This window comes from Stegostoma tigrinum, chromosome 41 (assembly GCF_030684315.1).
Source record: "Stegostoma tigrinum isolate sSteTig4 chromosome 41, sSteTig4.hap1, whole genome shotgun sequence".
NCBI classification, from domain to species: Eukaryota; Metazoa; Chordata; class Chondrichthyes; order Orectolobiformes; family Stegostomatidae; genus Stegostoma; species Stegostoma tigrinum.
Window position 1 is genome coordinate 2,708,162 of NC_081394.1, and position 15,903 is coordinate 2,724,064.

The following is a 15,903-nucleotide window of genomic DNA, read 5'->3' on the forward strand; positions in this document are numbered from 1 at the left end:
TGCTCCCACAAGGAGCTCGAACAGTTCATCCACTTCACCAACACCTTCCAACCCAAACTCACATTCACCTGGGCCATCTCCATCATATCCCTCACCTTCCTGGACCTCTCTGTCTCCATCTCAGGCAACCAGCTTGTAACTGATGTCCATTTCCAGCCCACCGACTCCCACAGCTACCTAGAATACACCTCCTCCCACCCACCCTCCTGCAAAAATTCCATCCCCTATTCCCAATTCCTCTGCCTCCGCTGCATCTGCTCCCACGATAAGACATTCCACTCCTGCACATCCCAGATGTCCTTGTTCTTCAAGGACCGCAACGTTCCCCCCACAGTGGTTGAGAACGCCCTTGACCGTGTCTCCCGCATTTCCCACAACACATCCCTCGCACCCCGCCCCCGCAATAACCACCAAAGCAGAATCCCCCTCGTCCTCACATACCACCCAACCAACCTCCGGATACAACGCATTATCCTCCGACACTTCCGCCATCTACAATCCGACCCCACCACCCAAGACATTTTTCCATCCCCACCCTTATCTGTTTTCCGGAAGGACCACTCTCTCCATGACTCCCTTGTCTGCTCCACACTCCCCTCTAACCCCACCACACCCGGCACCTTCCCCTGCAACCGCAGGAAGTGCTACACTTGCCCTCACACCTCCTCCCTCACCCCCATCCCAGGCCCCAAGAAGACTTTCTACATCAAGCAGATGTTCACCTGCACATCTGCCAATGTGTACTGTATCTGCTGTTCCAGATGTGACTTCCTCTACATCCTGGGCCTCTTGCAGTGCCACAAAGATGCCACCCGAAGGTTGCAGGAACAGCAACTCATATTCCGCTTGGGAACCCTGCAGCCCAATGGTATCAATGTAGAATTCACAAGCTTCAAAATCTCCCTCCCCCGACTGCATCCGAAAAGCAGCCCAGCCCATCCCGGCCTCCCTAACCTGTCCTTCCTCCCACCTCAAACCCCATCCCCATTTCCTACCTACTAACCTCATCCCGTCCCCTTGACCTGTCTGTCCTCCTTGGACTGACCTATCCCTTCCCTGACTCCCCACCTACGCTCACCTTTACTGGCTCCATGCCCGCCTCTTTGACCTGTCTGTCTCCTCTCCATCTTCTATCCACCTCCCACTCTCTCCCTATTTATTTCAGAAGCCCCTTCCCCTCCCCCATTTCTGAAGAAGGGTCTAGGCTTGAAACATCAGCTTTCCTGCTCCTCTGATGCTGCTGGGCCTGCTGTGTTCATCCAGCTCCACACCTTGTTATCTCAGATTCTCCAGCATCTGCAGTTCCTACTATCTCTGCTTATTAATATACATGTGTACAGTGCAGAACAAATTTAAGATATCAACAGCATAGTTTGTTGTTTGCAGAAAGAAAGTGAATATGCAATTATACGATGCTACATTTGAACCAGCAATTGTCTGTTCTTGTACGCAGGATAATAGACCAAAAGATTCGAGAACAGCTTCTTCACCCTTGTTATTAGGCTTCTGAATGGACCTCTCCAATTTCAAATTTAATGTTGACCTCACTGTCTGTGCTCCTTCCCTGTCGCTGAAACATTTACTGTTCGCTCTGTTGTATTACTCTAATGCACTTTGATCTGCCTACACTGCAAGCAAAACAAAACTTTTCACTGTACCTGTGTAAAAGTAAGAAATCAGATCAAATCAAATGTCTTTGCAGGCGAGACCAAATTCAAGATACCAACTCAAGCTTATTCTCACTGCAGTATCAATTTTTGCTCCTTCTTGGCATTCCTGCATCTGAGTATATTCAAGATGGAAATAGACAGGCTCTTGATTGTGAAGGGGGTCAAGGGTTATGGGGAGGAAGCAGGAGAATGGGGTTGAGAAACTTATCAACTCTCATCGAACAGCAGAGCAGAATCAATGGGCCAAATGGCCTAGCTTCTGCTCCTATCTCTTCTGGTCTTACGGCCTGGCTGAGTGTGGGATGAATGACAGGTTACATTTTACGATCATGATAGAAGCTATCTTATCTGTCCTGCTTTATTCCTTCAGAGGAAGTCTATATCAACATTCCCAATCAAAGGAAGAAAATTGAACAGGTCAGTGAATCCTTTCAACTCATCTACAATCATGTCCCTTTTAATGATAACAGGCTGGTCCCTTTTGGGCTAATAATATGATTTTAAGCAGAACCACTTGTTAGAAATTGACACTTAATCTCCCAAAGAGTAGAGTAGGAAATAAAACATTCACTTTATTATGGGCATGTATTTTAATATTTTTCTCAGGTGTGAAAGTAGGTATATAATGGCACAGTTATTACTAGCAGGTGCTTATTAATATTTATGAGATATGTGTACAGTGTATAGTTTGTTGTTTGCAAAAAGTAAGAAAGTAAATATGCAATTATACAATGCTACTTTTGTACTAGCAAGTGTCTGTTCATATACATAAGAAATACATAAACAGTAACAAAACAATTAAATGTGGACAGGTTTCGCATTGATGATGATATCACTTGAAGTGATGATGGTGTAAAATGCCACAAAGAATCCCTGATGTGGAGGTCGAGGTCAGAAATCACGCAACATTAGGTTATAGTCCAACGGGTTCACTTGGAATCACAAGCTTTCGAAGCACTGCTCCTTTATCGGGCGAAGTGGAAGGAACTGCACAGGCACAGAATTTATAGGCAGAGAGATCAAACAATCATACAAGTGGTCTGGGTGGAATGTCAACAGGCTGAATAATAAACCTCTGCAGGTGATCAAAAGTGTCAGATGGTGTGAGTAAAGTGTCAACAGCTGAAGGGATGACCTATGATCTGATCAATTGAGGCAATGAGATAATTACAAAAAACAATGAAAAATAAGGTGGCGATGGAGACAAACAAAATGGCTGCAAATAACATGATAGGTACAGGACCATAAGACCATAAGACATAGGAGTGGAAGTAAGGCCATTTGGCCTATCAAGTCCACTCCGCCATTTAAATCATGGCTGATGGGCATTTCAACTCCACTTCCCTGCACTCTCCCCGTAGCCCTTGATTCCTTGTGAGATCAAGAATTTGTCGATCTCTGCCCTGAAGGAGTCACATGGTGAGGGTCTAACAAAAGTAACAAGTACTCTGCAACAATAGTAGTCTCGCCAACTTTAAGGGCACTTAAATGGTCATTGGATAAACATATGGATGCTAATGGAAACATGTAGGTTAGATGGGCTTCAGATTGGTGTCATAGGTCAGTGCAACATCGAGGGCCGAAGGGCCTGTACTGCGCTGTAATATTCAATGTTCTGTATGTTCTATAATCCAAAACTGTATCAGCTAATTAAGGTAAAGAGTCAAGTTGCCAAGGTGATGGTGTCAGAGCAGGACAGTAAGGATGATTTTACAAACAAAAGAACAGTGCAGTGGGGTCACATGTAGCATGACATGAACCCAAGGTCATGGTTGAGGCTGTCTTCATGGGTAAGGAACCCGATCAGTTTCTGCTCGGCAATCTTGCATTGTTGCTTTGGCGGATGTTTACCCAAAGACCCAAGGCCGAATGTCCCCACCCGCTGAAATGATCCCCCACTGGTAGGGAACATCCCTGCCTGGTGAGTGTCGAATAGTGCCCATTCATTCATTGTTGTAGCATCTGCACGGTCTCGCCGATATACCATACCTCTGGCAGCATCTAAGGTAGACAACATTGGCCAAGTCACATGAGTGTCTGGGTGGTGTTCCTTTGTGTGATGGTAGTGTCCATGTCAATGATCTGGCACATCTTGCAGTGGTGACAGGGTTGTGTGGTGCTGTGGGTCGATGTTGCCGCGAAGGTTGGGTGGTGTGCTGCGAACAATGGTCTGTTTAAGGTTTGGCGGCTGTTTGAAGTCGAGAAATGAGGGGCATAGTGATGATGTTGGCATGGTGTTGGTCATTATCGCTGGAGTGTTGAAGGCTGCGGAGAGCGTGGCGCAGTCGCTTCGGTCTGGGGAAGTATTGGATGTCGAAGGGTACCCCATCGGCGCTATCTCGTGTCTGTCTTCTGAGGAGGTCATTATGATTTCTCACTGTGGCACATGGAAACTGGCCATCAATGAGTTTTATACCCTGTTACTGTGAGGGTGTCTTTCAGCATTTTTAGGTGTCTGTTGCGTTCTTCCTTGTCTGAGCAGATCCTATGCATACACGGGGCTTGTCCATTGGGGATGGCCTCTTCCATCTATTTCAGGTAGAAGAGCAGCATCATGAGGTTATCCATGGGCTTGCAGTAGGGTGAGGCAGCAGTGTCTATCCTTGATGGATACACATATTGTCTAAGAGTGAGATAGATTTTGAAGAGTGACATTTAATATAAAATAGTGACATTTAAGCGACTGCTGGACATGCACATGGGCAGCAGTGAATTGAGGGGAATGTAGGTTAGGTTATTTTGTTTTTGGATGAGGATTATTCCACGGCACAACATCGTGGGCCAAAGGGCCTGTACTGTGCTGTATTTTTCTATGTTCTATGTTCTAAGAGTGGTCATGGGGTGGACATGGTGCGGAGGCGCTGGTATTGGCCTGGGGCGGACAAAGTGATGACGGCTCCGAAAGCTTGTGATTTCAAACAAACCTGCCACACCATAACCTGGTGTCCTGAGTCTTCTGACAAAGAACCTTGCGACTGGAATTTTACAGAGAAGCGTACCAATTGCTTTCAGGCCTTTGTATCCCTGCTTTAGCGGAAACTAAAGCTCAACACTTTTATGGACCGTTTGACACAGGTTTAAAGCAACTGGGGGAAGGACGAACAAAATGGTGAAGTTTTTTATTGACACGGTGAGCTGTTATGATCTGCCTGAAAGCCTGATAGTAACAGGAATACTAAAGAACAAAAACGAAAGTTGCTGGAAAAGCTCAGCAGGTCTGGCAGCATCTGTGAAGGGAAAAAAAGAATCAGAGTTAACGTTTCGGGTCCGGTGACCCTTCCTCAGGACTGAGGGAGGGTCACCAGACCCCAAACGTTAACTCTGTTTTCTCCTCCGCAGATGCTGCCAGACCTGCTGAGCTTTTCCAGCAACTTCCGTTTTTGTTCCTGATTCACAGCGTCCGCAGTTCTTTCGGTTTTTATTAGGAATCCGGAAGAATTGGGGTGGGGCGGGGGGTGCGTGCGTGGTTAGAAAATTATTTACAGCGGAAATAAATGAGGCCGCTCTAGGGGAAAACTCAAGATGAAGAGTGGAATATTTAGCAAGACCTTTGAAAGAACATGCTCGGGTGCAGTGGGTTCGGAAATCTGTATGACTTGAGACTCCAGTGACCACTGCAATATATTAATTTATTCCCAGAAAAAGATTGGAGGCATTGGTCATCTTATTCGTTGTCCAAATTGAGCCCATCATGTCTGCATTTCCCCTTCTGTTTCCCTTCCGGTCGAGGTCTATTCCAGAATATTCCATACCTGAAAACTCTTGTCTTTTTTCCCAAGGAATCCCCAGAGATCAACGCTACCTACACTGTAAGTAGAGCTCACGTACTAATTCACGCGCAACGTCAATTGAACCTAACATTATCGAGGGAGCAGTAAATCTCACTTATGATCATTTCCCACAGAGTGTGAACTTAGGGGAACAGTCGGTGTACAGTGACCTAAAAAGGTAGGATTCATGCTGTTTCCTCAAGCGTCAAACAATCAACCTATAATAGAAATCCATCCTGCTAAACATCCACCTTCATATCATGTATCTCTCAATTTATGTGCGAAATGTCTGTTTAATAGCTAACAGTTTATCTATCCATATTTCTCTAGCTTTCTTTCTATCTATCTATCTATCTATCTGCCTATCTGTCTATCTCTATCTATCTATGTATCTATCTTTATCTATCTATATTTATTTGTCTATCTATCTATCTCTATCTCTCTATATCTATCTATGTATCTGTCCATCTTCATCTGTCTACCTATCTATCTATCTACATCTATCTCTACATATCTCTATCTATCCAGCTATGTATATCTATCTCTCGATCTCTATCTATCTATCTATCTATCTTTGTCTATCTCTATCTATCTATGTATCAATTTTTATCTATCTATATCTATCTATCTAAAAAACAAAAGAACTGTGGATGCTGTAAATTAGGAATAAAAATAAAGTTGCTGGAAAAGCTCAGCAGGTCTGGCAGCATCTGTGGAGGAGAAAACAGAGTTAACATTTCGGGTCTGTTGACCTTTCCTCAGAACTGATGGTATGTATGTGTGTACCTATCTATCTATCTATCCATATCTCTCTGTATATGTATTCATCTATCCATCTGTCTGTCTGTGTATCCATCTATCTATCTTTCTCTATCTGTCTAATTATCTATATATGTATCTATCCATCTTTCTCTAGCTTTCTTTCTATCTATCTATCTGCCTATCTGTCTATCTCTATCTATCTATGTATCTATCTTTATCTATCTATATTTATTTGTCTATCTATCTATCTCTATCTCTCTATATCTATCTATGTATCTGTCCATCTTCATCTGTCTACCTATCTATCTATCTTTCTATCTCTATCTATCTATCTATCTATCTATCTTTATCTATCCTTCTATCTATTGATCTATCTCTCTATCTATCTACATCTATGTATCTGTCCCTCTTTCTCTATCTATCTATCTGTCTTTCGATCTGTATGTATCTATCCATCTTTATCTATCTGTATCTATCTATCTGTGCATTCCATATAAAAACTAAACGATCCTCTAAATCAGGAACAAAAACAGAAGTTGCTGGAAAAGCTCGGTAGGTCTGGCAGCATCCGTGAAGAAACTGGTCGGAGCTAATGTTTTGTGTCCAGTGACCCTTCTTCAGAAGGGTCCTTCCTATTCTGAGGAAGGGCCACTGGATTCAGAATGTTAGCTCCGATTGACCATTCACGGATGCTGCTAGAACTGCTGAACTTTTCCAGCAACTTCTGTTTTTATCTATTGATCGATCTGTCTATCTATATCTATCTATCTATTTATCTATCTATCTATTAATCTATCTATCTATATCTATCTATCTATGTGCCTATCCTCTGTGTTATCTGTTTATCTTTCTATCTTTGTATCTATTGACGCATCTATCCAGCTAACAGTTTGTTCAACCATTTCTGTATAACAGCTGTTTTAAATCCTTTATTCCGATATATTTATACAGATTATGTTTGTTTATTTTGCCGATTTTGATCCTGGGTCTGTTATGCTTTTATTTTCCAGGTGAGATGCTGGGAATGTTCTGCCTCAGTAAACACCAGCTTTTGAACAGCGTATCACTCTCCATTTGACCCTGTGCTTTCGTTTCAATTTCAAAAGAATCCTTATGAAACTTTTGTCCTCAAAGACACAGACAGGATTCAAATCTTTGGCTATTTAATGCTGCAGTATATTTCTGTGCTTTAAATCAAGTTTAGGGACACCTCCCTACTGGAGACCTAGGGAACACAGGTATTTTATAAGTCTACCTTTCCCAACGTTCAGAACATTTTTAATAAAAATTTGTTCAGAGAAGAGTGAAACTGGGCCAGCACTTGTTACCCAGAGGGCAGTTAAGAGTTAACCACACTTGCTTGGGTCTGGAGTCATATATAGACCACATCGGGTAAGGATGGCAGTTTCCTTCCCCTGAAGTATATTAGTGAACCAGGTGGGTTTTTCCAAAACAATGGTTTCATTATCATCATTTGACTGTTAATTCCCAATTTTTATTGAATCTAAATTTCACCGTCGGCAGGATTTGAACCCAGGCCTCCTCAGAATAATACATGTGTCACTGGATTAATACTCTAGCTCTGTTACTACTTAGGCCAGCACACTTTCTTGCCCCATACTTGTCACTCCCATATCTTAGTGTCTAACTGTTCTCCATCTTTAAATGTTACCTCCCAAACCACAAATATTTGCAATTTCCTATTTGTTCTCTCCAGGTCTTACACTGAGTGTGAAATCATGATATGGGTGGCACGGTGGCTCAGCGGTTAGCACTGCTGCCTCACAGCACTAGGGACCTGGGTTTGATCCCGCCCTCAGGCGGCTGTCTGTGTGAAGTTTGCACATTCTCTGCGTGCCTGTGTGGGTTTCCTCTGGGTGCTACGGTTTCCTCCCACAGCCCAAAGACGTGCGGGTTAGGGTGGATTGGCCGTGCTAAATTGTCCCATAGTGCCCAGGGATGTGCAGGTTAGGGTGGATAGGCCATGCTAAATTACCCATAGTGCCCAGGGATGTGCAGGTTAGGGTGGATTGGCCATGCTAAATTACCCATAGTGCCCAGGGATGTGCAGGTTAGGGTGGATTGGCTGTGCTAAATTACCCATAGTGCCCAGGGGTGTGCAGGTTAGGGTGGATTGGCCATGTTAAATTACCCATAGTGCTCAGGGATGTGCAGGAGAGGGTGGATTGGCTGTGCTAAATTACCCATAGTGCCCAGGGATGTGCAGGTTAGGGTGGGATTGGCCATGCTAAATTACCCATAGTGCCCAGGGATGTGCAGGTTAGGGTGGATTGGCCATGCTAAATTACCCATAGTGCCCAGGGATGTGCAGGTTAGGGTGGATTGGCTGTGCTAAATTACCCATAGTGCCCAGGGGTGTGCAGGTTAGGGTGGATTGGCCGTGTTAAATTACCCATAGTGCTCAGGGATGTGCAGGAGAGGGTGGATTGGCTGTGCTAAATTACCCATAGTGCCCAGGGATGTGCAGGTTAGGGTGGGATTGGCCATGCTAAATTACCCATAGTGCCCAGGGATGTGCAGGATTGGTGGGCTAGCCATCATAAAAGCCCCATGTAGAGTTATAGAAATGAGGTGTGGGTCTGTATGGAACGTTGGTTCAAATTTGATGGGCTGAATAGCCACTTTCTGCACTGTGAACATTCTATGATTACAGGGCATTGTGTTGGTAGAGTGCTGCAACTGGTTGACTATTAATTCAGGGAGATCAAGTAGTGTCCTGAGGACCTGGGTTCAAATCCTACCATGGTGGAATTTGAAATCCAGTTGAAAAATCAGGAATTAAGAATTGTGTGGTAACAGTGAAACTGTTGGAGGAAAAGCCCATCTGATTCACCATTTCCCTTTAGGGAAGGGAAATCTGCCGTCCTTACCTGATCTGGGTCTACATGTGACTCGAGACCCACAGCAATGTGGTTGGCTCTTAGCTGATCCCTGGGAAATCAGGGATGAGCAATAAATGCTGGCCTGGCTCGTGATGTCCATATCCTGTGGATGAAAATAAAACTTCACATGATGCCTGGCCGTCGATTTTGAGAAATGAAATGGGCCTCAGGAAACTTGCTTTAAAATGTTCAGAAAGGTTTCTGTGCTGAGAGGCCTCAGGAGATCCTTATCATGAAAGACTTTGATGCTCGTCTAATTGTTTGTCACAGATATTGTGAAGATGCTGTGAATTTATGAAGTTATTTTGTCCTGTATTTTCTGTTTTGAAGAGAGATTGTAAGGCAGGGGCACAGGACAGTCTACCAGAACCGCACCAGTAAACACCTTCAGAGGCCTTGGGTATTTTTGTAACAGTCTGAAGGGGAATGGCCAGCTCTCACAGCTCCTGGGCGTTTAGGGCTAGCTTTAAGCAGAAGCATTTGGGGTCTCAACACCATTGAAGGTTCAGCGAGACATTGACACAATGCAGAGCTGGGCTGAGAAATGGCAGATGGAGTTCAACCTGGATAAATGCGAGGTGATGCATTTTGGAAGGTCGAACTTAAATGCTGAATATAGGATTAAAGGCCGGATTCTCGGCAGCGTGGAGGAACAGCAGGATCTTGGTGTTCAAGTGCATTGCTCCCTCAAAGTTGCCACCCGGGTGGATAAGGTTGGTAAGAAAGCATATGGTGTTTTGGCTTTCATTAACAGGGGGATTGAGTTTAAGAGCCGCGAGGTTATGCTGCAGCTCTACAAAACCCTGGTGGGACCACACTTGGAATATTGTACCCTATTATAGGAAAGATGTGGAGGCTTTGGAAAGGGTGCAAAGGAGGTTTGCCAGGATGCTGCCTGGACTGGAGGTCTTGTCTTACGAGGAGAGGTTGACTGAGCTCGGACTTTTCTCTTTGGAGAGAAGGAGGAAGAGAGGTGACCTGATCGAGGTGTACAAGGTAATGAGGCATGGATAGAGTTGATAGCCAGAGACTTTTCCCCAGGGCAGGATTGACTGCCACGAGGGGTCATAGTTTTAAGGTGTTAGGAGGAAGTTATAGAGGAGGCGTCAGAGGGAGATTCGTCACCCAGAGAGTTGTGAGCGCATGGAATAGTTTACCAGTGGTAGTCGTCGAAGCAGAGCCATTTGTGACATTTAAGCGACTGCTAGACATGCACATGGACAGCAGCGAATTGAGGGGAATGTAGGTTAGGTTATTTTATTTTTGGATTAGGATTATTCCACGGCACAAAATCGTGGACCGAAGAGCCTGTACTGTGCTGTATTTTTCTATTTTCTATGTTCTATGTTTCTACTCTCTCTGAATTTTCTCTTGAAGTATTTTTCCTCCTGGATTGGAGAACTACATGTGAGAATCTGTGTCTGAATTTTCCCTTTGTTTGCCAAGGGTTATAGATGTTACTATTTTGGAAGAATGAATTAGTGATAGCTACTGTATCTATTATTCAGTTAAGTTTTCAAAAGGAGTTAAGTTATTCTAAGTTCTTCTTTCTTTTGTTGTATTTTTAATTGATGTCATAGTTATAAGGTAACAGCACGGGAACAGACCCTTCAGTCTAACCAATCCATGCTGAATGTAATCCCAAACTAAACCAGTCTCACCTGCCCTGCTCCGGGCCCATATCCCTCCAAACCTTTCTTATTCATGTCCCTATCCAAATGTCTTTTAAACGCTGTAACTGTACCCACACCCACCACTTCCTCAGGAAGCTCATACCCTCTGTGTAACCACCCTCAGTATGAAAACATTGTCTCCTATACCTTTTCTAAATCTCTCTCTTCTCACCTTAATAATGTGACCCCGAGTCGTGAAATCTCCCACCCTCAAGAAAAGTCAGCTACCACTAACCATATCTACACCCCTCATTGTTTTATAATCTTCTATCAGATCGCCTCTCTACCTCCTACAGCTCCAGCGAAAGGAGACCCAGCCTATCCAGCATTTCTTGTGTTTGAATAAATTGAGATTTGCTTTAATGTTGAGTAGTTCGACAGGTCGCTTAGCATCTGGAACACACACTTCACTATTGTCCTTAAAAACGAGAAAAAGCTTGGATCTAAGCTACCTTCTTAAAATATTTTGAGGGGTTCTGGACTGGTCCATAACAGTGTAAAAGTATTTTTAATGCTTCAGTAATGGTGTCATGTTCTACTAAATAACTTGCTTGTTCGTATGTAATTTGACATATTTTTGTTAACCGAAGATATTTTGAAATGGATAGACCTATAGGGATTGCTAAGTGAATAGTGCACACCCATACCCCCAAAATAAGAAGTACAATAATGATCAGAAGATCTACATTAAAAATGAAGAACTGCAGATGTTGGAAATCGGGAACTAAAACAGAAACCACGAGGAACATTCAGCAGAGACAAGTAACATCTGTGCAGAGAAATCAGAATTCGGGTCTGGTGATGCTTCAGGATGGATTCGAGCTTGGAAAAGCTATACGCTGAAAGATTAGAATGGAATCTGTCAGAGAGGAGGAGAACTTCTTTTCTTAATTAAATTATATCTTCTTAAGTCTCACGTCTGTCGTCTGCAAGGTGTTCGAAAGGATTCTGAGGGATGGGATTTATGGCCATCTGGAAGAGCATGGCTTGATCAAATACAGTCAACACGGCTTTGTGAGGGGTAGGTCATGCCTCACAAACCTTATCGAGTTCTTTGAGGATGTGACTAGAAAAGTTGATGAGGGTCGAGCTGTGAATGTGGTGTATATGGACTTCAGTAAGGCATTTGATAAGGTTCCCCATGGTAGGCTCATTCAGAAGGTCAGGAGGAATGGGATACAGGGGAACTTAGCTGCCTGGATACAGAATTGGCTGGCCAGCAGAAGACAGCGAGTGGTAGTAGAAGGAAAATATTCTGCCTGGAAGTCAGTGGTGAGTGGGGTTCCACAGGGCTCTGTCCTTGGGCCTCTTCTGTTTGTAATTTTTATTAATGACTTGGATGAGGGGATTGAAGGATGGGTCAGCAAGTTTGCAGATGACACAAAGGTTGGAGATGTCGTTGACAGTGTAGAGGGCTGTTGTAGGCTGCAGCGGGACATTGACAGGATGCAGAGATGGGCTGAGAGGTGGCAGATGGAGTTCAACCTGGATAAATGCGAACTGATGCATTTTGGAAGGTCAAATTTGAAAGCTGAGTACAGGATTAAGGATAGGATTCTTGGCAGTGTGGAGGAACAGAGGGATCTTGGTGTGTAGATACATAGATCCCTTAAAATGGCCACCCAAGTGGACAGGGTTGTTAAGAAAGCATATGGTGTTTTGGCTTTCGTTAACAGGGGGATTGAGTTTAAGAGGCGTGAGATCTTGTTGCAGCTCTATAAAATTTTGGTTAGACCGCATTTGGAATACTGCGTCCAGTTCTGGTCGCCGTATTATAGGAAAGATGTGGATGCTTTGAAGAGGGTTCAGAGGAGGTTTACCAGGATGCTGCCTGGACTGGAGGGCTTATCTTATGAAGAGAGGTTGACTGAGCTCGGTCTCTATTCATTGGAGAAAAGGAGGAGGAGAGGGGACCTCATTGAGGTATACAAGATAATGAGAGGCATAGATAGAGTTGATAGCCAGAGACTATTTCCCAGGGCAGAAATGGCTAGCACGAGGGGTCGTAGTTTTAAGCTGGTTGGAGGAAAGTATAGAGGGGATGTCAGAGGCGGGTTCTTTACACAGAGAGTTGTGAGAGCATGGAATGCGTTGCCAGCAGCAGTTGCGGAAGCAAGGTCATTGGGGTCATTTAAGAGACTGCTGGACATGCATATGGTCACAGAAATTTGAGGGTGCATACATGAGGATCAATGGTCGGCAGAACATTGTTGGCTGAAGGGCCTGTCCAGTGCTGTACTGTTCTATGTTCTATGTTCTATGTTTAATTAAACCTACATTTTCTTAGTTAAATCTGCATTTTTTTCATTAAATCCAATTTTTCTCAGTTAAATCTATATTTTCTTTAGTTAAATGCACATTTTAAAATAAATGTATATTTTCTGTCATTAAAACTATATTTTCTTTCGTTTAATCTACTTTTTAAAATTTTAATCTATATGTTCTTTTGTTAGTCTACATTTTCTTATTGAATCTATACTTGTTCATTAAATCTATATTTTATCAGTTAAATCAATATGTTCTTTAGTTAAATCTATACTTTCTTTAGTTAAATCCACATTTTTAGTTAAATATTTTTTCTTTAGTTAAATCTATATTTTCTTTAATCTACATCTTCTTTAGGTATATCTGTATTTTTTTTGTTACATCTTCATTTTTCTGAGTTAGATCTATATTTTTGTCATTAAGTCTATGGTTCTTTGGTTAAATCGATATTTTCTTAGTTTTGGCACTCTTGGTGTGTTTGAAGTTTGGTGACATTTTTAATGGTGAGAATCATCCCCCCCCCCCGCCCCCCCCAATAAAAGTGTGCACCATGTTATTTTCAACACTCGGTCGAATCTCGAGCAGCTTGGTCTCTTTCCAGATCCTCAGCGAATGACTCACTCTTTATAACTGCTTTTTAATTGGATGATCAAGTAGTGCTATGCAACCTAAAGCAAACAACAAGTAATTCCCCTTGGATTTTATTGACTGATTGATCGATTTATTGTCACGTGTACCGAAATACAGTGAAAACCTTTGTTTACGAGCGGTACGAGCAGGTCATAGGAAGCAAAGGATGTACAGGTCAAAAAGGCTCAGATAGGTTACACTGCACAGGGCGTGCGCTAGGCGAGATCAGCGTTAGCAAGATCAGCGTTATTTGAAGCTGGAGAGTCCATTCATCAGTCTGATAACAGCCGGGAATCAGCTGTTCCTGAGCCTGCTTGTGAGTGTGTTCAGTTTTCTGTATCTTCTACCTGACAGAAGAGGTTACAGGAGATCATTACTGGGCGCGATGGGTCTTTGCTGATGCTAACAGCCTTTCCCCAGCAGTGAGCCCTGTAAATGGAGCCTATGGTTGGAAGGTTGGCTTCTGTGATGATCAGGGTTATGCACACGACCTTCTGTAATTTTCACAGTCCTTGGCCGAGCAGCTGCTGTACCAGGCCATTATGCACCCGGACAGTATGCTTCCAATGGTGCATCTGTAGATGTTGGCGAGGGACCTTATGACAGGCCAAATTTCCTGAGCAGCCTGAGGAAGAAGGGAAATTGTTGGGCCTTCGAGTGTTGCATCTATGTGGGAAGTCCGGGACAAGTTCTTGTTTATTGTCACTCTGAGGAACTTGATGCTCTCCATCATCTCAACTCAGCTCCGATGATGTCGATGAGGTGGGGGGGGGGGGGGGGGGGGGGGGGTGCAGTTCTCCTGCTTTCTTCCTGAATTTTTGCCGACCTTGAGAGACCAAGTTGCATCAAAAGAAAGATCTGAAGCAGAGAGGGAAGACTCAGCTCATGTCGAAACGTGTGGCAGAGGGAAGAATTTACACACCGTTCAGCAGGAGAGACAGGGTGCAAAACACACAGAATTGTTGGAAACAAAACTGTGGAAAAGCAAAGTGAGGTTCAAGGCAGAACATAAAAGCATCTGAGACTGAACAAGGTGCATCTGCAACAGAGCACGTGCTTTAGCTCTGAGCCGATGTCAAAGGTCAATTCAAAATAGCCCGATCCACCCCCGCCCTGGGATGACCTCTTATCGGACAGAAGGACAAGATGCTTAACCTAACGGTCACCAAGCCTCAGGCAAGGGGAAACGGTTGGATCGGCGAGTCCTCCATGGCAACATCAGCTGGATGTGGGAATTGAGCTGACAAAGTGAGCACCACTCTACTTTGCAAGTTAGCCGCCCAACGAACTGAGCTAACAGGAGACAAATACCTTTAGGTTACAGGCACAACTTTTATGCATTTAAGGTTTTGGCAAAGATCTGTAACTCAGGTTGCAGATGAGGTTGCTGACTTGCTCACTGATCTTTGCCGAAACTTTGAACAGCTACAGGCATAACACGCTAAAAACAGCTCGACAGTGGGACACCTTCGCCAGCCGACTGAGCTCGTCCCCGCGAACAACTTCACTTTCTCCACAAATGCCTCGGGAACCAGGCACTGCCCTGCAACGTGAAACACGGAGCTTCACTCAACAACCTAAATAAAGGCAAATAAAATAGCCGAGCAGAATGGACGCAGAATGCCACGAGCACTGAGTAATGATGCCCATTATTAACTCCAAAGGTACGAATGAGAAATTGCATGCCAAAAATCACAGTATCTCAACTATGCAGACCAGCAATGGGCTACAACCCTAGAACAGGCCATCAACATCAGCCAACGCAAAACCAAAACTAAGAACAGATGTGAACTACAGGAGAAACTTGCCGAACTGATCCACCACAAAAACAGGGAAAACAATAGTATCAGAGATAATGGGATCGGACACATGGGTAAGAAACTTATCTATTAGACAACAGAAACTGAGAAAGATGTCCTATTATTCAGGGCTGTACTATAATAGCAAAGATGTGAACAGAACAGACTTCATGACCACTCTGGAAAATACATGAAACGGCAACAAATTCATGGACAAAACGCCACCATCCCCCTGGAAAACTATAATCGCCACACGTCGCAGAAGGAACAAAGGCGACACCCTGAGCACAGCAGAGGGAAAAGCACTAGATAAACTCGGGAAAGACAAGAACATCACAGTCCTACCAGCAGACAAAGGGAGCATGGCTTTCATTATGAACAAACCAGGTAACGTTAACAAAGCACAGGCATTGCTCGCAGATACAAACACT

At 43.8% G+C, this 15,903-nt stretch overlaps 1 protein-coding gene across 5 annotated transcripts in view; it reads left to right on the plus strand.

Moving 5' to 3' along the window:
- Positions 1 to 13,070, plus strand: part of LOC125448568 (nectin-1-like) — a 40,500-nt gene extending 27,430 nt beyond the window's left edge. For 3 of the 5 annotated variants that reach the window (XM_059641390.1, XM_059641392.1, XM_059641393.1), the window contains 4 exons: positions 2,041 to 2,087; positions 5,450 to 5,479; positions 5,575 to 5,618; positions 11,387 to 13,070. In XM_059641390.1, coding sequence (XP_059497373.1) covers positions 2,041 to 2,087; positions 5,450 to 5,479; positions 5,575 to 5,618; positions 11,387 to 11,408 — 143 coding nt within the window. In that variant the 3' untranslated portion in view covers positions 11,409 to 13,070. Of the gene's footprint in view, positions 1 to 2,040; positions 2,088 to 5,449; positions 5,480 to 5,574; positions 5,619 to 7,212; positions 9,034 to 9,069 lie in introns of those variants that run through there. The other 2 variants (XR_009443101.1, XM_059641391.1) reach the window with 2 other exon arrangements.
- The last annotated feature ends 2,833 nt before the right edge of the window (positions 13,071 to 15,903 follow it).